Here is a 23,924-nt window from a genome sequence, read left to right on the forward strand (position 1 = left end):
AGGATTTCCCCCTCAGTCTTGAATTAAACAAACTCTGTGAGTGGGAAAGCATTATTGACAAAAAACAATGAACCTGCACTAGAGAAAATTTGAAAAATGTTTGGGGTGTTTTTTAACAGGTATATGGAACACATAAGCAAAGCATTCCTACAGGTACTGAAATGTAAGTAGTGGCCCCCTGACAGTTGCTACATGGGAGTCATTTATGGCATGTTATGACAGCTTTCAATTTGTGTACAATAAACAGTAGAATCAGTACTACCTTAACAAACACTTTGTCTAAAATCTTTTAAGTTTTATGGTCTATTTTGACTTGTTCCTTACGTGCATAAGACATTTATTCTCTTCTCTGTAAAAGGTTTGTCAAAGTAATATAATACACTGCCTTCATAAAATGTTAGCTTTCCAGAGGAATGAGGTTTTTTACTTCAATATTAGAAAAATATTTTAAAAATGGGGAAAATGAAGATGATGGAAATACAATTATTATAGCAGTCATTTTGGTTACGTCCAGAAAGATGTATGGTGAATGAAAGTCCTTATCTGAAACAATTTTTAGCTAAATAAATGGAATTAAAATTTGTCATACTTACCATAAGAAGTCTATCTCCAACCTGCAATCTGCCATCTTTTTGTGCAGCTCCCCCATCAATAATCTTAGTGACATAAATGCTGTTGTCCCCAGGGATGTGCTGGTTTCCCACCCCTCCTGCAATGCTGAATCCTAGACCTGGAAAAGATATTGCAAACAAAACATTAGCGATACAACATAGAACACTAAAGAGAAGTGGAAGAGTAGCATATACAATGTACACTTTGAGTATTTTTTTTCAGAAATACAAATAACACACTCTTTCACTTTTCCTGAAAGGTCAGGGACAGAAGTGTAAGCAAGTAAATTCTTTGCCATTTACAATTACAGAAAGGTAGAGACAAAAACAATTGAACCAGTGGTGATTCTGTACACCCTCATCCCTGGGGTCCAGTGCAGCCTACATCAAGAAGTTATGGCTCAGCTTTCCATGATCATCATTAAAATACTGAAACTTGGAGTTTGGTAAATATTGCTATAAAATACATCACCATCTATCAGAACAAAATGAAAGGTGTTCTGATTGATTGTCCACACAATTTGAAAAATACTTGGAGACGTCTAGCACATGTTTTGCAAGTTCATGTAGTACCACAGTGAAGGACCAGTGAAAATAAAAGAGAAAAGGTGTAGATGTTTGATTTAAAGTGTGGGTTTTTTCCTTAGGACACAAATCTGTGGCTATGGACGCATAAAGAAAGCAGTAGTCCTTTGTAAATATCTAACTTCTATTCAGTGACCTGTGAAATTCCTAGATAAACACTCAGAGACCCAAACTTTGTAACAATGTCAATGATACATGCTGATATGATTAAAGGAAGGCAAAATAAATTGATATTGGGGGGAAAAAGAAGACCTTTTCCCCTTTTCCTATATTTCTTACCCTCTGACACATTGCACATACAAGCAAACCATTACTTTAATTTTTAGGAACATTTTTACCTCTCAATCAAAGAAAAAGACAGAAATTACTGTGCTTGATTTCCATAAAAATTAACTTCATACAGCTAATTTTTCAGAGATTATGTAGCTAATGGGGATTTCCATCTGAACAGAGAAGCTGTTTCTGACAATATCCTGCCTAGATTATTGCTCCAGCTAGGGATTTCTCTTTTAGCTGTACAGAAAAACAGTTATGTCTATTTAGAGAGTAATCACTGGTTTTATCTATGAAATCCACGCTGTTCACTCATTCCTAAAAGAAACATGTTGATAATTGCTGTAGCCTGAGCAGTAAAATGCAGTATTAAAAAGTGAGTTGCCTGAAATCTGGCATTTCATCACAAACTCAAAAGGGACACTACTTGGGCAATAAAAATTAAAGGACGGTGTATATTTAATGCACACAAAATTTTTAGCAGCTTTGTACTTAGTATGAGTACAAAGATAAGGAGAGTGAATTAATTATTTTAATTTTTTTTACCACATTATTTTCATTTGATCATTATTTCAGCTTCAAAAAGATGTGAGGTCAGGTACCTCACATAATGGACTACTTAATGGAATGTGCCCCACCATTTCTTTTTGTAAATTACAAAAAGAAACCTTTGAATTTATATCTCCAATTGAAACAGTACTTAATTAATTGACTATTAACAATACACATGAAGTTAATTTAGAAGTATAGGGTAATTAAAAGAAAGCTTTATTGAATTTCCAGCTAAAGCTGGCAATCACTCTTATTTATGTGCTACTGTCAGTACATGGATAAAAAGATAGTGATTTTTTCAGCAGGGAAGGATTTTTCCTGGGACAGCTAACAAAAAGAGAAAAGATATTCTAATAAAACATTAAGAATGGAAATTTTTTAAAAACACTAGTTACAGACAAGGAACAATGATTGAATAATATTTCTTGGTGACATAATTATAATCAATTTGATCTAAACCCCACCTGTATAGGCTTCTACCAGTAAAGATATGAGAATATTCCAGAATGCTGGTGGGAGCAAATGAGTGGGCTAGATCTCAGCCAGAGGGCTTTCTTCAGCCCTGCTGCTCACCTCGGGCATGACCGTGGGAAGAACAGGTTGTGGTGCACTTCCATCTCCTCCTCTCCCCTCTATTGACACGGTACACACTTAAAGGGCAATGCCATTTCTGCACACACAGCTGGCCTGCACTTTGCTCAAAGTGAGTCCTAATTCAGCCTGGTCCTGCTGCAACACAAGCAAGTAGTAGCCAAGACAATCACCTGCATTTTCTGCAGTGCTGAGTGGGGGCTTGGCTTGCTGTCTGCATGGTTGTAGCACAATGGATGTAAGAAAAAGTAAAAAAAAAAGAGCACCAATGCAGGCTGCTCCCAAAAAGTGAAAAAAAAAATCACAAAAGTGACGCTTAAAATAATGGAACGGGTAACTTTTTCTACTACAGCCTACATAAATTTTAGCTGTGATACAATGTGGGGGCTACATTGCATTTGTAAGCAAGGTCTAACTTTGGCCATGCAAATAATCCACAGTGATTACAGAAAGGCTTCGAAGAGCAGAACAAGATGGGGTAATACTGCAGGGAGCAAAAGGATAGTGGGTAGGAAAAAAAACTGAGGAAAAATTTTCCATGTCAATCAATAATGATTTAACTTCTTTGCTTAATCATACTTGCCTTCTATAAAAGATTTCTTCTTGGAAGGAACAGGGAATGGAACAATGACCCATTTAATTTAATTTAAATTACTTCTGCTAATTGCTAGGGCACATGGAAAGTATACTACACAAAAACTTTTGGGTAGGATTCACATGGCCAAATGACATCAGACAACTATGGTTATCATTTATACTACCTGTATGATAAATGAAAATTCATTAAGAGCTTTTAAAGTATGATTCATCTCATCTCAACAAGACATCTGAAAGAGATGAGGTGAATCATGCTTTTGGTTTCTGAAAGGCTGGGGTCTGGATGTGGGAAGAGATGAGTGGGAAGATCAGTGCTATGAAAGTTCACAATCTGAGTTCATTTAGACTCAAGGTTTCTGTTTGAACACTTTGGAAAGATTTGCTCAATCCTGGTGTGCATCTCTGATCACTCACTACATCAGGTTAGTGTTACATCAGATTCTTACTCTGTTTTAAAAGCAGAGAATCATTCAAACAATGGAACAAGATATGTTTTCTAAATGGCATTTTTCATAAAACACCGTATTTGATTGCAGAACCTTTTTCTTGTTGATTCCTTTGGTTATGAAAACATTTCTATCAGAACGCAGATCAGGAGTTGATCACTTCCTCTTTGGCTGATGCGCAATCTGCTTCACAGAATCAGCTGATTTTGGAGAGAGTGCTCAAATTCCTCACAACAGGAATTAGATGGAGGATAAATTCAGAATGAAGTTGAGGAAGAAATGTTTTATGATGATGGTGGTGAGGCACTGGCACAGGCTGCCCTGAAAAGTTGTGGATGCCCCAGCCCTGGAGATGTTCAAAGCCAGGTTGAATGGGGCCTTGAGAAACCTGATCTAACACTAATGAGTAACAGGTTTGGAACTTAAAGATCCCTTCCAACTCAAACCATTCCATGTTTCTGTGGTTCAGTGAAGAGACTACCTCAGGATGGAAAAAAGTGAGAATTGGATCTAATACTGGTGCACATCCAAGTCAAACTCAGCTTTGTTCACAATCACTGAAGAGGATAGGCCCTTATAAGACTGGCTCAATGTTGAGTCAAACTAAATTTCCTTCCATTTCCACTGGATTTGTGTTTGTAAAATTCATCTGCCCTTGGGTACCACAAATGTTGATCACCGATCCTATGAATAACAATGTCTAATAATCCCATGAAACAGAAGACGTTTCTGGTATCAGAAAGAGGAAAAGGGACAGGGAAAAAAGCTATTCCACCAAAACTGGAAACTGCAGAAAAAAAATGCTACTATTAATAAGTTGAAGATATTTTGTAATATCTTTTCCTGGGATTACTAGCAAGACCATGTTAAAATATTCGGCTATTTACATCTATTTTGCATTATTTGCCATACCAGATACATGTTTTAAATATATCACATGTTTTAAATATATCACAATATAAGTAAAACAATATGTTCTATTTTTCTAGTGAAAGTAGGCTTGGATGCTCCCCACATAGTTAGCTCAGCAAGTTGGACTAATAAAAATAAATAATAATAATTAAAAATAATGAAACCTCTGTTAAAGACACAGTGGGTTAATAACACTGCAGGTATACCACTTTGCAGTAACCAGAGAGGGAGCTAAAAGATCAACTCCAGCTATGTAATGTCAGCTTTCTAATGAGAAGTGAAGTCAAAGAAACTGAGTCAGAGTGCCAAAAATGGATGTTGGATTTTGCTACTATCCTACACAGAGAATCAAGCTTATTTTAAATCAGCAAACAGAGTGAGGATTTTAAAACAGAAATCCAACATGAGTTTCACAGCTCCCAATAAAGGGAATCCAAAGATAGCAGCATTTAAGACATAACCCTAAAATATAGTTAAGAAATGCTTGCTTTTCAGGTAGTTAACCAAAACAGTGCTTTAGAGACATAGAACAGGTAATTCCTAATTCCTAGCTATACCACAGTACACTTTACCTCATAACTGACCTGTGAGCATAGACTTAGTGAAACCCACAACAGGCATAGGACTTTCAACAGAAATATTATCATATTAACAAATGAAATATGAATGGGAACAGGAATGTAAATACTAGAAGAAAGACCAAAAGTTAGAGAAATCATATGTACTGACAGTACAGAGCATCTCAAGCAAAAAAAATCAAAATGAGTCACTTCTGTCAAGCCTGGACAGAATGTCTGGACACTCTAAGACCTTTGAACAGGTGTCTTGCCAGCAGAAGACCCTGTACCATGACAGTGGGAGGTTGGCAGCAAGACTGCAGCATGCGACATCTGCCATTCTCTTGCCTCTAAGCCTAACAGGGAAGCAGATTATATCAATAAAAATGTGTGTTTACTAAATGAAAAAAATCAGGAGATGAGCAGCCACCTTGCGGCTTAGAGACTGAAGAAAGGAGTGTTCACTATAAAGGACCACCCATAATAACAGTAGACTCCTAGAGGGTATAAATAATTAATCCAAAAATCTGTCAGTTCATGGTTGTCAATCAAGAAAATGCCAAGAGATGTGGTAAGGGTTTGATGTCCCATGTCCTTTGTATCTATCACACACAAGTGAGACAGACCACCTCAGCACATGCACCCTGGGGGATGTGGATGAAACAGAGAGTGAATGAAATACCTGAAAGGAAGATGATAAATGGTTAACTTATTTAGAGATTTCATGAATAAATGTCACCACCCCTCCCTATACATTCTCTCATTGCTTTTTGCCACATTTATTTTCTAAAGGAGTGAAAAAACCTAATTTGCTGCAGAACACTGTGTGCATTCAGATTTTAAGAAACTGTTTCATGCAGCAAAACAGAAAGGACCACCAGAAAGGACCCCCAACAAGCTGCCCCACTGAGGCCCTTCCCTGACACTGCAAGCCTGCCTGCTCTGTGGCATATGACACATCAACCATGCTCCTGCAAATAACTGGACATGGCAATGAGGAGCCCAAACTGGGGCAACTCCTGCCTTTCCAAGGGCCAGCCACTTCTACAATACAGCTACAAAAGATGGAGCTTGTTAAAATTGTTAAACCTGGAACAATGATGCCCAATCCAGGTTTCTAATTAATCAAATTCCACTTTCAGGGAGGAAAGGAACATGGGTAATATAAAATGCTTTGACTGATATAATGATTGACTTGTTTTGACAGGTACCACTGTTATGTCCAGTTTATATGAGTAAACAAACTATAAAAATATTAATTATAAACAATGGAGTACCAGGGAATGTCTCCCCATGCCCTATACTCAAGCCTCCTGTTGCCATTTTCAGCTTTCCTGGAGGACACATATAGCACAAATTTACAATAACACCCCACAACTGTGGACAATTAATGTGCTTGTTATAGCTGTGACTTATGACTATTGACAGCAGAGTCTTCTTTTATTTGGTCCATACAAAAATAAAATACATCACAAAATAAAAATTAAAGTTTGTGTCACAACTATTATAAAATGTTAAAAAGAGGGACCAATCTTCCTCTACAGAGCTCTTTCTTTGTCATCCTATGAATCAGTTCTTAAGAAACTATTAATCCCAAGTATATGAAGTCACTTTATCTCATCTCCTTCATGTTGTAGCAGTAAAGTCAAATACCAGTTTATTAGAGGGAGTTCTTATAGCAATTCTTATGCCTGATGCACGTGACATCTTATGCCAGAAGGACTTATGTGAATAAAATTTGACTACATTTTGTTCTGTGGATGAAAAAGTCAATCTAAAATACAGTATGATTCATAAAACTTTTGCTAATATTCATAACATATTTAAAAGCTGCCTTATTTCATTGCCATTGTTAATTCTTGTTTCAGACCCTGCTTCCAGATCACTTCAAGGGGCTCTTTTTGTTACTAACAATTGGATGATAGCCTAGACCACAAAGAAGGCCCAAGTCCCTACACATCTAAGGCAGCATGTTGTTATCTGGTGTTTCTTTCTAATGGCCTTGGGTTAAAAAACTTCAAGCATCTTCCTTATTGTTTTGACATTTTATTTCAGAAATATCTAGTGTTTCAGGTTATTTCCCAGTTGATGTCAGATAGAATAAAAATGATGTACAGTGCCACTAGGTAAGAAGAATATTGTCCAAAAGCACCTTACACAAAGTGAAAATTATTGTTCCCCTTACACTGTGTGGCATTATATATTTGTGCCTTCAGGTATTTATCCAACTGTTTTTACACATTTTCTTTGTTCTTGCCCACAGCCATTTTTATAGCTATTATTTTCATTAATCCTTACACTCTGGCTCCCAGTGCCTAACCATGCAATAGGGATGCCAGATTTCAGTACAGCCTCTGCTGAGGATCAAACTGAGCAGCACACACAGCACTCCCACCAAGTGTGGCCAGTGTGCTCACCAAGAGGCTATGGCTGGATGGCAGCTGGGACCATACAGCAGGCAAGGAGAATTCTTTTCTTGCAAATGATCACTGATACTCTTCTATATGGAGACAGATTTTGGTTGAGGTTTTAACAGAAAGTAAACGGTAAAATTTTTCATCTTACTTGCCTTTATCTGCATGAATTTTTAGCTCTGCGAATTCGAATTTTTAAAGTAAACTACAATAGTATAGTTAGTTTTAATTTTAACTATTCTTGATTTAATAAAAAGAACAAGATCATTGACATGTAAAACATTACAGTAACACAAACTTGCTGCACAGCCTAGTGCAAGAATGTGCAGAGGTGTGTCCTTGATTCTTGATGAAAACAGAGATATTGATCTCAATGAGATGAAAATGGCTTCAAGACCCTGCTGCATATGTACATTTGTACTATCACAAAGTCCTCTGAAGGACTGAAGGCTTGGAAAAATGGCAGCCAGCTAAAACTCAGAGGCAAGACTGTGGTGGTAGCTGCTATCTGGTGATGGTGGGATGGCAGGCTGATTTCCATACCTTTGACTGAGAATATCTAAGCAGGTTTTCAGCATATGTAATTTTTAAAATTTGGCTACCATGCTGCTAACTACAGTTCCTTACATCTGTTCCGAAACAGCTTCCTGCTGAGATGTCCTGGAGAACCCCTTCCCAACACGGCATTTTCTGAGCTTGCTCTTCTGCTGGGGGCAGGGGAATGCAAAGTATTACATCTTCCCTTTGGACACAGGGTTCATCAATGCCATCTGAGACCCATAAAAGTCAGAAACAGAAAAGAGTCAAGAATATGGAAAAAAATCATCTGGATATTTCAGGGATTTTCTTGCTGAGTTACTCAGATGTAGCCTCATAAGAAAATATAAAAAACTTCAACAATTTTCCAACTATGTTTTAATTTTTAGGGCATCAAAATCAAACATTACAGCCAAATTTATTAGGTTAAAATATGAAAGAAAGAGGGAAATCTGCTCTCAGGAGACAGCGTTCCACTCCTTGGCTTAAAAGAAATCCTTTACACTTCCAGCCAGAAAGGAAATGATGGGAAATTGAGATTATGCAAATGTTAATAAAGCTCCAAGGCAGTGACTGCATGTTTAAAAACAATCATGCTGTAGGTATACTAGATAAAGCATTGGTTTACATTACCATAATAGTAAAGCTAATCTTTCTGTAATCTCTCACAAAGCCTTGAAAACATATCTTAAATTACACTGCTATTTGTAGGAATTGTAAAAAAGTTATCTAACAAGCAAATGAAAACAATCCCTTCTTTTCTATTGTTTTGCAGTTTGATGTTTTTCCATTATTTTTTGCTTGCATATATTTATCCCTAAAGATACATTCTCCACAGATGTAGCAGAAAAGAAAGGAAACAGTAAGTTAGGAAAATACAGTTAGAGCCTCATTTGAACTTGTGTTTATTCTATATTTTTACATTTATTCAAATTAATTAGGAATAAAATTCCCAGAAAGCATAGACAACGAGAAGTGGCCTAATTGCATAACAGTAATTCTTAAGAATACTTTACAATTTAACTTGAAAAGATCAGGGAATTTTCCTAATTATTCACAATAATCTGACTTTCAAAGCATTAATGAGGATTCTAGTTCACTGAAAATCACATTAAACCACACTTTCAAAATTTTACCAGTGTAAATGCAAGAAAAAGAAAATTATTTCATTTTTGACATATACTGACACTCTAAGAATTATAGCAAGGGGTTTGATTCTTTCGGAAATAAACACATGATACACCATGTCTAAACATTTCATGTTAAGACCAGTCAAATTAGATTTTTTTAAAAAGTAAAGATTAGTGTTTTGAAACAGAAAAACCCAAGATCTGCCACTTAGGAACAGGATTAGCTGCTTATATCTGAAGTTTTTACATGCCTTTCTCTTCTCACATCTCCATATGCCTACAACTGCACTGAATGAATGGTCTCTTCCTTTGCATGCAGGAAGCTTTTTGTATACTTTTGGTGCACCCACAAGGACAAATAATCCTCAGATCCAGAGGCACTAAAAACCAGAATTTTTGATCAGGGTAGACATCATCTGGCTGGCTGCCTGGTGACAGGATCATTTATATCTTGCAGGGAATAATGTTAAACACAGCATAAGTGACCTGTATGGCTGAATGCGATATGAAGGGACTGCTAAAAGCAACACATTTTTTTCTCATACTTTCTATTCTACAATAAATTGCCATTTTCTTCTTGGCAAGAGGTTTTTGGTTTTGTTTTGGGTTTTTTAATCCTATCCTCACCCCTGCTCTTTCATTCACTTGGGCAAAAATAAACTAGGCTATACAAGACTACAGATGAAGAAGACATCCTGGGAAAGCGTTCAAAGCCAGGCTGGATGGGGCTTTCAGCAAGCTGGTCCGGTGGAAGGTGTCACTGGCCATGGCAAGTAGGAAAGAATGCAATGATTTTTAGGCTCCCTTCCAGCCTAAATCATTCCATGATTTTAAGCAGCCAGTTGTCCTAATAAGCAGCAAAAAAGCCAGGTGGAAGGTTGAATGGTGCTTTTTTAAAATTGTCATATGCTGACCTAAAAACTCACTAATGCTGAAAGAGACAACCCTGATGTGCTCCCTGCCTTCTTTCCCACTGCCTGCCTTGTGTTAGCCATGAAAATGTCCTAGCAAACAGCAAATTGAAAATGGCATGAAAACCAAGCCAAATTAACCTGAATCATAGACCAGGTGCATATTGACCATCATCCACAGAGATGGCAGCAGTAGGAGCTGGCAGATGAGGATAGTGTTGGGTTCACACATCCCCTTTGCTAGCACCACACTTTTGTACCTGGCCCCTGGGACTCCTGTGGAGAACACTGCAAGGTCATCACTGCTGCCCTGCAAACTCAATTTGAAGGATGTGGGAAGAAGGAAAGATACAGGGATAGCAGCAAGTAGCTAAAGAGAGTAGGACACAAATGGCTGTTTAGGCTAGTAATGCACCTGAAAAAGAGTCAAAAAAAATACACCTTTACAGCACAAGTCTTACTGGGAGGAAAAGGAAAAATTAAATTGCTCTCCTAAGCTTAAGAGAGAGAAAGAGAAGTTAGCAATCAAAGGCTTGTAAGGCTCTTGAGAGCTAAGTCAGATCTACAGTGGAAGAAAACTGTGTAGTAATAATAATGCTTATTCAATATTTCTGCAATTTTTCGTTCTGAAAGATACACTGGTATTATGAACCTCTTCTTCTGGCTAGAGAATCAAATATGAAACCTTTAACCCATCCTTTGAAGAGAAGCACAAGGCTTGAGAATGCTGCATTTAACCACCTTTGCATGCATTGTGAGAATGTCTAATCTAGAGTATAGTTAATGAATACAGCTTGAAGGAAGGGGGAAATCAAATTATCTCTACTGTCCCATTTTTTTTTCCAAATTTTTAAGGCAATTAGCCTCATTACCAAATGTGCCCTTATAGCCACATTTATTTTAACTGCATCTTCTGTTAAAAATGCCATTTTCCATTAATATGTAACCAATAATCAACCGGCTCTCTAAGGTTTTTATTTTGAAGACAAGTATCTGGAGATGGGATCAGCATGGCAGATGTTGATCTCACTGGTGTAAAACCAAGAGAAGTCCCCTTTCCCTGACTGTCTCCTCTCTTCCACAGACAATTCAACAAAATCTTGGAGCTTTTTTTTCTCTTTTCACCCACTGTTCATGCTCTTAAAGTTCACTTGACCTTATTTAATTCCTGATGCTACATAAATTTGGACACATAATGTTTGGGCAAAGTGAAAATGTAACAGGGCATGACTCCTCTGCAGTGCCAAGAGACAGGCAGTTACAGACACCTGGAGCAACTGCAATGAGAAGACAGGATATTGTTTTCACATTATATATTAACTGGGGTTCAAATCCTGAAACATGGTTCACTTTCCATGCACAAAATACACCAGCTGTTTCAGGTGTAGGAACTAAATTCATGCTGACAGTCGATCACAGTTTGCCAGTCATTAACAATAGTACCTATGCCATTTTCTGCACAAATTACTGTAATTACTGACAGTAGAACAAGGTATTTAATCTCCTAATAATGCAAATGAAAATCATGTTCCTGTAGATCTGCACATCAAGATCTGCCTTAAAGTAGTTTTCACTTTGATGAGACATTAAATTTTTTAAGTCTTTGTACTACGTAAATCTGTGCTTTTCCGGACATTTTTTTTTTCTGATATAGATTCATTTTTTAAATCTACAGACTTGACACAGGAGAAAATTATTCCAATTCAGGGAGAAATGCTATTTACTTTGTAAAACATTAAATGATATATCTTTAAATGAGTATAGCTGGTTCTCTGCTAAGTTGAATGGCTCTTTGAGACAAATATTTAATAATTTGTTACCAATAAAATGGAGATAGAAGGAGCAGTCTGTCAGTTTTGGATCTGTTTAAAAACCATACCTGTCAATGACAGACTCATCAGCTTCTTTTATTTGTCCTCCATCTGATGAGGGAAATTTAACATTTATCTTCTCATCCCTGGTGCAAAGCTGAGCAGAAATACTTGACTGAAAAGCTCTCTGTCAATTATGCTGAAGCTTGAAAATACAAAATGAAATCAAAGTTCATCTTGCAGCCTCTTATCTATTTGCAATCAACCTGTAAACAATCAATCTGTCATCCATTCAGTTACTTCCTTCTTAAAAACACAGAGCGAAATCAAGGCACAAATGTACATGTAATTTTGCTTTTATATGCAAGGCAATTTATGGAGCCATGATATTAAAAGTTGAACAGGTATATAAATGATACAGAGAAGGAAAAGAGATGGTGCTTATTGAACAGGTAAGGTAAAGACACTCTGAAAATGGATTCATGAGTCACTGCACTTTGCTTTGATTCTTTTTGTCTCTCTGAAATTGCAGTTTGATCCATTAGTTCAATTTGTTGATGATGCTGTCTTGCAGTACTCTAGGAAGCAAAGTGAAGCAAAAATGTTTTATTCGCCAGTGAGAAGTACCCTATACTCTCAGAGAGTAAAATGAGTAAAGTCAGACACTTGTGCCTTTCTGAGAAAGATGAGGACAGGACCTCTAGTGACAGGCCAGGGGGTAACAGCTTTAAACTGAGAGGGGGTAGATTTGCATTAGATATTGAGAAGAAACTCTTTACTGTAAGGGTGGTGAGGTGCAGGTTGCCCAGAGAAGCTGTGGATGCCCCACCTTGGATGATGCCCCATCAAGGAGGGGGGTGTGTCCGATGGACGCCTGAGAAAGCTGGTCTAGTTGAAGATGTCCTTGATCATTGCAAGAAGGCTGGGTGTAGATTACCTTTACAGCTCCCTTCCAACCCAAAATATTCTTTGATCATTGTATGACTCTATGACTTCTCAGAAATTATGTCAAATATTTGCAAAGGGAATTGCATTCTCGCTTACCTAACAAGAAAGAGAATATGAACTCACATTTGAAACAGAATTACAGATTTTTTTTCAGACTGGTCCTAGACCGTTAAAGATTTTCTGGGAAAATGTGCTTAGCAGAGTTGAAATGCAGGGTAACACTTAAAAAATATGGTTGTTCAAGCCTGAGAAAACACTACAGATTTTCTGTGAGTAAGAGTTTCCCTCTTAATGAGATATAGCATAACACAAGCCTCTGCTGTGAGTCCCTTGAGGGGTTCTCGCTAGGAGGAATATTAACGTGGCCTTTATATCAGCTATTTCAACTATAATAAATACTGAACTTTCCTGCAATGCCAGGGTCAGTCTCTGGGAACAATATGTGCAGCATTTCCAATGAAAAATGAAACCCTGGGGAAAGAATGAATGTACTAATATCTTGATTTATTCACAGGCCATTTCTGGGTCCCATTTGGAATATTTAGGCAGATATTTGGATGAAAAGATTCATAGCAGTGAGACTCACCCAAAGTCTACAAGACTGATTTTAGGTGTAAAGAAACTCAGCTCTGATTGGAGTTGGACAAAACTGTTTATATGAAGTGAAGACATAGCATTAAAAGACTTGGCAGAGTCCAAAACAAAGGAGTTTTTACCAGCCTCCAAATACTGAAACATGCTGTGAAAACACCCTTTGGTGAAGAACCAGCCACCCACCAGATCAAATTGTTCCTAAAGCATGATCCTGGCTTGAGCAACAGAAAATTTGAAAAGACAGAGAAATGCAGATTAAGGTACCAGATTATCTGTTCTAATATTCATTAATATTTTCCCATGCACAGAAGTTTTTCTAAAATGTTTTATCCTTCCTAAAGCAAGAAAAGATGGAAATGAAAAATATAAAATTACTGTTGAGGAGAGGCAAAGGATGTGTTTTTTTGTCTGGAAGACACCCTCTTCATTTCTGCAGATGGAGAATTTAAATAGCCCCATGACTACTCTTTGTCTTCAAAGTATAGTGAAATGAGAAAATTTTGTTATGAATCTTGGGACAGGAAGAAACTCAATGGATCATTATTCTTCTCAACCTGAGGTAGAATCAATTACAGTTGCACTGTGTCTAACAAATGGCTGTCTGGCATAGCCAGGTATTTCCCATGCTACAGACCTGATGTCCTCCCTGGTAATCACAATCCTCACTTCTTCTACATCTAGTACAAATCTTGTTTATTACTTATCTATTAATTTTTTTTTCACACCCTCCCTAGGGAACACCGAGAGAAAACTCACTCTTCAAAGATGCTCTGCAAGGCAAGATTGCTATCAGGTGCTGATAAACTGCTCCCCACCTCCCACTTAAGTCTTTGGTATTTCAGATAAATGGCTTCAGATCACTCATTTATTCATTGTAGGACAGGCTTTCTAAATCTCTGATCATTTTTACAGCTCTCCCCTGGAATCTCTCCAACTGGCATACACCCTTCTTGAAGTACAGAGCTCAAAGCTTTACCTGTACAAGATGAAAGGAATGCTCCTATGTCTTTGTAAACCATACCTCAATTTATAAAACCAAATATATTATTTGAATGCTTCATCACAGCAGAATGTGTTAGAGACAAGATGTTACAGCTAACAAAGTTCTAGCTACTTTTCCACATTATTTTCCTACAGTTTTATGTTAGTACTATTTAGCAGATATGTGGTTATTTCTGCTGAAAGCACCTTGCAGTTGACCCTGCTCAATTACATCTTTGCTTCCTCAGACCACTTTCAGTGTTGAACCCTCCCAGCACATGGAGTCATCTGAGAAAAAAGAGGAAGTGTTGCAGAAGAGAAGTATGGTATCTTCTAGTTATCATTACTCTTCAACATTTTTCTAGATGCTTATAAAGAGATTTCCTACTTTTTCAAATATTCTTCTGAGATTCTAAAAATACACTGATGGCTCCACAGTCCCTCGGCTCCTCTTGTTCCATTCATTAAGGATGCATTTCCTGCTTCATCTTTCCCGTTTTTCAGTTTACCTTCTCCCCACAGGTGCTCAAGCCTAACCAATGTCAGCACTCAGATTTCATCACATAAATTCTGCTGGTCTGTCATCAAGACCATCAGGACCTGTGAGTGTGTGAATATCTAGCTTCTCTAAGTGCTACCAGACCTATTGCTTCTTCCTTTGAGGCTGAGATCTGGTCCTTTTGTTGCTGATTTTGATCATGATAGCAACCTTATAAGAAATGACCTTTCTGTGAAAACTGATGCCAGCAAAAAGGTAAGTACTTTTCACATCTTGTCTTGAAAGCACCTACAATCACAACATCCCTCTGTAACTGCCAAGTCCATCTCTAAAATTACAATCCTGCATTGCAGAGGGGAGCTGATTTGCTATAGTAGTATTTAAAAGTGTAATTTAAAAATAACTTTCAGAAATTTGGGCTATGACATTTAATAATAATTTGAAATTAGAAATGATACACATCTGACCTACAGACTGGGGATGAGATTTACCTCTGGCCTACCATTTACGTTGAGTTTATTTTTCAATTACAGTATATAAAATGTAAATATGCCCACAATAAACAATTTTACTAAATTATTTGCTGTAATTTTGTTTCCTTATTTCAGTTCTCTCAGTTGAAGTGAATAATATGCCTTTGTATTAATTTCATAAGACAACCTACAAATTGTTTTGCATAAGAAACACAACAAACAAAAACCAAAACACAGTTTTGAGAAAGAAAAGTCTATCATATCCTTATTTGCAAATACCACTTTCCAAAATAAACATGTCAAGCATGTCTTGGGGCTATTGTTCTTTTAGCTTATGCAATGTATCTTTTATCATATCCTAAAGAGTTTTTGTGTCATTATACCCTTTTTTACATGTCATGAAGCTCCAAGATCTTGCTTTGCAACTGTTTCTTTCTATCAAAAAATAATGATAGCACAGTTTTTTTTTAAAGAATCCAAGAGCCAGTTTGTTATTTGTTCATATAAGCTATTACTCAAAATTCAGAAGCCAACACCCCAGCTAATGAACACAGAGCTTTGTGCTCTTGGAATATTTTGGATATAATCCCTAGTGTTTATGGTTTCACAGAGATTTCCTCCACAGATATAATTTGCTTTTTCAAGCTTTCAGAATTGCACTTTTCTCCAAAATTAGCCACTAAAGATAAAAGCATTAAGCGATCTCCTTGCCTTTCTTATTCAACAACAGCCAAAATCTGCACTGGAAGAGGCCACAGCAATTTTTTTTATCTACCAAGCACATCAAAAGCTTAATGTTGAGAAAAATGTATCAATTTGAAATTGGACCAAGTAGCAGAATTTCTGAATGAAAAAAATCTTAAGTGAGTCTCTGCAAGGTAAGAAGAACAAGTGACACTGTCATAAATCAATGGCTTTACTGCCAGCTCAAAAGAATTGAAGAGCAGCTGCCTACGTGTCAGGGAGCACAAGAGTTTTACACAGCAAGGCTCTACTTTATTTCTCTAAAAATCTCACTGTGTCTGCAACAGAGGAACCTTCACTGCATGTAAAATTCAGCTGCCCTTTGGTACACATCACTGATGTGATACAGGCAGAAACAGAACATTTTTGCACTGGAGTCCCAGAGCCTGGACTTCTTGGTCTCGTATCTTACGACAGCCCAATTGCAAAGAATGACCATCTGCACCAACAGGGTGTTCCATGGCAAACAGCAAAGGGTCTTCCACTTGAACTCCACAAAATAGCTGTGATTTCTAGGAATTCTAACATCATGTTTAGAGACACAAAACAAACAAACAAAAAAACCCTAACTGATGAAGGAAAAGCAGTTCTTCAAAGCTGTTGGACAAATGTTCTAAAATAATGAATAGCAATTCAAAGATGAAATACTATTGGGAAATTTTTATTTGACTAATGTACTATTTATTTTGTTTTAATGAAGGATAATTGAAATTTCATCTGGAATTTGGAATACTGAAAGCAAAATGAGGATGACAGACCTGCAGAAAGGACTAAGGTAGTCCAGAAAGGACCAGAAATAGCCAGATGAACAACTATTGCAATTAATCCCTTCGGTGTTTGACTTCTAAGATAGCTATTCCCTTCAGATGTTCAGAGATGCCTTAATGTAACTATTTCCTTTTTTTTTCCAACCAGTGCAAATGAAAGAATAATACTGACAATCTAAAATAATTTTTAAATAGGTTGCATTGTGATATTTTATTTGCCACATCACTCGAATCTCTAAAGCTGCAGTCAGCTTTGTCTCTCAACTATGATTAGAATCTGTAACGCCTTTCTCAGAAGACTTAAGATACTGTCTGCCCATGCTTACAATTACAGGGCAAAAAGAGACAAGAAAAATGAAGAGAAAAAAGGAAGAGCTACAGCTCCTCATGCTACAAAAAATTAATTAAATACTATTTATTCTTTCAGAGGTGCTCTTCATGGCAATGCAGTATTTTGCTGATGTGTGATATTTACCAGACAGCAGATGTCTTGAGAAAGATCTGGACATCTAAAAACTATCAAGAAGACAGATCTTGCTACACAGATAATTAACAATAAAGGACGAAAACACTGCTCTGTAGTTTCATGTGACTAATTTGCACATTAGGCTTTACATTCAGAAAAGGATGAAGGTCTCCAAAGAAGGAAACATAAGGATTGTCAGACTACACAGGTGAAATAAAATACATTGTGTCAATAAACACATTCAACACAGCAGGCTAATCCCCATCTTCTGTTGCATCAGGATGTCAATCAGGTTCCAGCAATAGTTGTCATATAACTTTTGAAAAATTACTATTAAAGTGGTGAAAGATCAAGCATAATAATCATTCTCTAAAATTTACCTGAAGAATTTAAAACAAGGATCAGATAGGTAGAGGAAAAAGGCCAAGAAAACTGCCACTCCCTAGGAAATCCTCACTACTCCATTAAAAAAACAGGAAAAATGATGCTGACCTCCTGTCTACAGAAAGGTTTTTTCCATACTCAGCCCAGTAGTTTAGCAAATGATGCCACACTGTTCTTCCCTATATTTTGATTTATTGTGTACCTGGAAATACTGATGAGACAATTAACACTCGCTACACTGTCTGCTGCACCTTCTGTCCTCCTGATGAAAATAGCAATGGCAAACATAATGAAAGGGATCTTCTCTAGCTCCCCTTTTAACTCTTACACAGCACTCTAGAATGGGGAGGGAAATGATGAAACTATTTTCTGACCCAGAAATTTACAACCTAGATGAAAAAAGGAGTACAAAGGCATGCTATAATGACAAAATTATAAGACTTACTGTATTACATTTAGTCAGGAGAAAACCTTGGAACTGAAAAAGAAGCTGGAGAAGATCCATGGGGAATTTTCCTTACACTTGGCATAGACAAAAAAACCCAAACCAAAACCAAAAAGGCACTTAGTCTTTGGGATTTTTAAAAATTGCAGAGAGTAAAAGGACACAGTGTCAAGTAAAATCCCAAAGCATACACATCACAGTTTTTCATCCAAGCCCGAGACAAAAGATGTTCCAAGAAACTTTTCAGCAGCACGCTGGAGGTCATTATGTAACTGGGAAATCCATTTAGAAAGCAAGTTCCTTTGAAGCATTTCCACAAGGACGGGATAAATCAAGTACAGAATTTTTAAATGGCCTGCTTTACTGTCACCCAGAAGGATGCCATATGAACAAAAGCTGGAGATGCATCCATCTCCATCACTTACCCAACAGCTGAGCACAGAAATTAATAAGCCCTGTCTCTAAAGGAAGCAATCAAAACAAACAAACAAACAAACAAAACAAAAAAAAAACCCAAACCCAAGCCCTAAATCTTCCTTCTCTCAGATTTTCAGAAAAAAGTTCATAGAGTTAAACCTGTGAAGGTGACAATAACAGTATCAGGGGAATCTATATGTCATGCTAACAGCTCTTGATTTGCAGCAAAAGCCTCAGAAATAACTTTGACCACAGCAAAAAGGCCAACATCTCATGACAGAATGATAAAAAAACAAGGTCACACTGGGTCAATGAAATCATGGCAACTGTATAATAATACATAATTCCTACCTAATTCAGAAAGAACAAGCACAGAAAATTCTGTCAGTTGAAATGTCAATGATCTGCATAGCTCCAAAGATGGTTGAATTTGGTCTGATGTGATACAATTTCATAGCACCATCTTCTGCCATTTAACTGCAATTGTAATGAAAAAGATGGTGGACTTTTTTTTTTTTCTTTCTCCACTGAAAACAAAAAGCAATCAACCAAACCTTATTTTTCTTGAAACAAAATCTCCAGTTTGTTGGCATCCAAGCCTACCTGCACATCTATCTTTCCCTGAGTTGCTGCTTTTTGCTCTTTTGCAGCCACAGTTCATTAAGATGAAATGTGTTCTGCTGAAGCTGCCTCATCAGTAAGTATTGCTGAAGCAATTTAGTAATGATCTTAATGCACAGTGCTGAATTTTTATAGCCATCTCAATTGGCTATTAAAATACGGCACTGCACTTTAAAATTGCTACTGCACCACTTCAGAAATAGTTACCCTGATGGAGCTGCAAAAAGCAATGTTCATATCAGTGGAAATCTTTGTGAATGATTTCTAGAAAATTTTATTTAAAATCCACTATGAGATTAGATGTTCATTTTGCATATGAACACAGGATTCTTCAGACCTGCTTGGAGAGTTCTTAAGAGCTTAATGGTTTCAAGGGAAAAACAGACAAAATACATACGTATAATATTGCTGCACAGTCTTCCCAGACATGTTGTTTACTTCTTTACTGCTAATGGAAAATGACAGTTAAATAGAAAAAAGGAAAATCATAGTTATTAGGAAAATATCAAAGATTTCAAGCAAGTAATATCCTACAGTTCACAGGAGAGCTCCAGTTTTAAGGGAGACAACCAGCCAGAAGGAGGGATTTTGAATTCCCTTTGAAAATATCCTTTTTGATTTGGAAAATAATTTCTTTAATGACTGACTACTAATCTCCAAAGATGGTTAAATTAAGTCTGATGTGAGGACAAGCTGATTCCACCACTTCCTGCCATTAAACTGCATTTTTAACAAAAAACATAACAGATTTACCTTCTTTCTACACTAAAGACAAAAAAGTAAAAGCCTGAGAAGCTAGAACTCAAATGCCATTAGAATAATAACTATTATTTTGTGAAATTGTATACAAGGACTACTTTTCCTCAGGAATGGAAGGAGCCACTTCACAGAATCAATGTGTGATTTCTAAAGAAAAGCTTCATAGATGGTAACTTACACAAATGAGATGGCGTGTCTTTACTGACCAAAGGCAGATAAAACATTTGGTATTTTATTTTTACCATAAAGAAGAATACAATATTAGCAGCTGTATGCATTTATCATCACTGAAATTAAAGATCAAGATCCTCAGTCTGGGAAATACAAAGGTTCAGATAAAACATACCACTTTTACCACATCAGGCACTGGCAACACAAATGTTTCAAACTATGGCTGGAAAACAGCAGAGGCTTTTATAGCACTTTCATCATGGTGCTTTCTAATTTTATGATTTCAAGAGAATGCAATTTTCATGTGATAAACTATCAGATACTCACATATTCTTACATTAGACAATCCTAGCCTGCAGGGAAGCCAAGCTTTTTAGTGATGTTAACTTACAAATGATAGTTTGAGCCACTATCTTAAAGCTGGAAAAATATGTATTAGTGATTGATGGAGCACTTCCTGCTAATTGGAGGAAATATGAGTTCCTTCAAGCAAACACATTTCACAATAAAGGGTTTTAGTTTCAACTGTGGTAGTTTTCTGTTTATACCTGAAATAATTGATACTTCAGGTTACAGTAATATGAAGTGAAGCACTTAAATTAGAGTTGAGAACCAAAATAGTTTGTTAAACCCACACTTGAGAAAGTTTGCTTGCTTCCTCATTTTTATATGGTTCTATCTTTAAGTTGCTCCATTTTGCTCTGTTTTAGATAAGGATTCACAGAGCACAGAAGGAAGAGAACATTGAAAACCAGAAGAAAATTCACAGCTGATAGGATCATAAGAATGAAATTCTTCAAAGACCGTAAGAAAAGGTTCTGTTCTAAATGTACAAAAATGATTTTGTTGAAAAACACTTTGGACCTTACAAAACATAATTTTTTAATTAAAAAAATATCTGCCTAACCTGTCATAAAATCCCCTATTCCCACATGCTAAAGTTTGCTATGGCATATTTAATGTCTCTTAAATTAGAGAAAATAGATCATTAAAGTAGTAGAAGTGATAGCTGTAATAAATAAAAAAAAAAAGTACCATTATCAGTCTGAAGCAAGCACTTGCAATCAGTTATCAAACAGTAAGATCTGAAAGCTCTAACTGTTCTCTGAAACTAGGAAATAAATAATTGGGGTTCTTTGTTTGCAGCTATTACCTGAGATAAAAAGTTAACTTTTGACTTTGCTTTGCTAGATAAAAGTTGTAAGTTTCCTCCATTCCTTACTGAAAGCAGCCCTTTTTTTTTTAAATGAACCCTCTATTCTGATATTCTGAATTGAACACTTTTTTTTTTAGCAGACATTTTGAAACACACATCATTGAAGCGTACTTTTGTGACTATTTCAGTTGTCACTGCAAGGTGGGTTACTATTCATGCAACAGAACACACAAGACATCTTCTTTCCAATAAAGCCATCAATCCAAATTAAAATACATCTATTCTCATGAAAAAAGTAGCATGAACCTCTAGGAAACTACAGACAGTAATAGACTAGAGGACATTTCAGTAACAAGCCAAGATAAATCTACAGTGAAATCATACCTTATATTGATGGTGAAAATTTTCTGCATCTTCTCAAGAAAATCTCATAACTTTCCAGTGAGTTAAAAAATACACAAATTAAACCATACTAATTCTTTTCCTAGTATAGTAAGAAAGCTTCTTTACCATCCATTGACTTTATTCAGTGACATCAAGAATAAACCAAATAGTTACAGGAAAAGAAAATCCATGTGCCACAGAGTCGCTTAATTTCAGCACAGAACACAACTAAATGGGAACTCTGGAACTGGTTATGCCCAGTGATGTAGTCTAACATTTAGACAGACATACAGACTCTCAAAATAAATGCACATTATGCCCTTTATATTAATCCTATCTTATTTTTGCATATTTTATGGAGACGTCTGGTTTAAGAGCTTAGTCTTTGCTGATTAAGAAATTTAAGATAAGAAGAACAGCCATCCAGAGGGAGCTACAGAATGGGGCTGAACAGTGCTTAGGAGATGCATTAATTTTTAATCTGAAGCCCCAAAATATAATCACACTCCAAATGGATTAAAGGAAAAGTTTTGATATGGCCCGAATTCTGAGAGCAGAAAGAGTAGAGAATTAAGTGCCCCTAAACATGTTTTAGTGCCCAAAGCTGTGTGAGGTGGACCTCATAAGAATGTGTCATGGGCTGAATTCATCAGGAATGAGCAAAAAGTATGCTTTTAGAAACCAAAAAGCGAGAGAACTGCTGGTGTGCCCAGAGCCTTTCATCTAAAACATCATGAACAGAAGGGCAGCTCCAGTCATCACGGCAAGATCCTGACACAGCTCAAATACCGTAATGATGATAGGCACTATTATCATGAAGGGTGTGGGAAAGTAATCCTGTTTCTCTATGACTTTATGCTCAAGCCACCAGAATATCCAGATAGCAAAATTAGCTGCCCTTTATGTTGTTCCTTTTTTTTTGGGTGTTTTTCAGTCCAACAATTTTTCTCTGAAGTTTCCTGGTACTCAGCTGTTCTGCTTCACATACCCTGAACTTCATTTCTGCAGTTCTGATATCTTTTAAGACACTACATTTCTTACAGAAGTGAGGTCAGAAGTTTATTATCTGATCCGACAGTGCTGTAGTTACAAGAATCCTTATTTTCTCCCCTTTTTTTCCCCCCCTTCTAGTAAATTATATCAGAGCTTAAATTACCAGCTGGGTAGGCAAGTATGCAGGTAATATTTTACATGACCTCTGTGTTTACCCAAGTTTCTCACTGCCAGAAATTTTCTAAAATGGTAGGAATACATTTAAAAAATATATTTCTTCTAATGGTAGGAGATCATTTATAAAATGAAATTAAAATGAATCGTTTAATTTCTACCACTTGTACATCAGCATACTAATTGTGCATCATCACATTACTCAATGCTTCTGGATTTAGTAAAAGTATATTTGGAGTGTGATAGGACAGCATGAAAATCTTGAGGTCAATGAAACTACTTTGGTTTAAAATCCTTCAGTCAAATGCAATGAAATGGAGAGAGCACTGGAACCCCTGAACAGTGAGCCCTGACTGAAGTTCACAATCCACTGCCCATACACAGACCTTTTTGCAGGGTCTTACAGGAAGCTAATGCACAAGTTATATTACAAAGCAGACAGCACCATTAAACTGCTTTGTTTTGAATCCCTGCATTTTGCTCTCCAGGAGCAAACACTGCAGCATGTGCAATCCATTCTCATTACTGCTAGTCTTGTTTCAATATAGACCAAGAAAAGCATATTACTTAATGACGGGATTTTCAGTAGTGTCTAAATTCCAGTGATTTAAATAAGAAAGCTGCAAGTATATCTTTCCTCTGTTACAGCTGTCAGCCACTGTAGAGATGCTGGCTGCTAAAATCTGCAGTGCCCTGGGAGTGACTGAAACAAAACATCTACTGTTGGCCACTCAATCCTTTGCAAAGCCATGCTGTGAATTGTATGCCTGCCTGAAGAGACATGCAAGAGGCATACAAAAGACAATCTCCCAAGCACATGAAAGAGAGGAAGAGCCTGCAAGGATGACAGTTAGCAATTACCTTCAAGACACAGACTGTGGCTATCTGCCAGCATTTGCAATCAGGTGTGTCAAAGTGATGATCAGCTTTAAATGTCTACACAGCTGAAGCTCTCTTTGAACCCTTGATTTTCCTATTACACAACTCATTGTGTCTTTGTTTACATCTTCTGCTCCCAAAA

At 36.8% G+C, this 23,924-nt stretch overlaps 1 protein-coding gene across 29 annotated transcripts in view; it reads right to left on the reverse strand.

Annotated features, from left to right (window-relative positions):
- DLG2 (discs large MAGUK scaffold protein 2) overlaps window positions 1-23,924 on the reverse strand; it is a 982,781-nt gene that overhangs the window by 273,706 nt on the left and 685,151 nt on the right. For all 29 annotated transcript variants that reach the window (XM_071432840.1, XM_071432845.1, XM_071432843.1 and 26 more), the window contains one exon: window positions 594-730. In XM_071432840.1, the coding sequence (XP_071288941.1) occupies window positions 594-730 (137 nt within the window). The remainder of the gene's footprint in view (window positions 1-593; window positions 731-23,924) is intronic.

The sequence above is a fragment of the Agelaius tricolor genome, unplaced genomic scaffold, assembly GCF_023055355.1.
Source record: "Agelaius tricolor isolate 1412-34295 unplaced genomic scaffold, bAgeTri1.0.p SCAF_9, whole genome shotgun sequence".
Taxonomy (NCBI): domain Eukaryota; kingdom Metazoa; phylum Chordata; class Aves; order Passeriformes; family Icteridae; genus Agelaius; species Agelaius tricolor.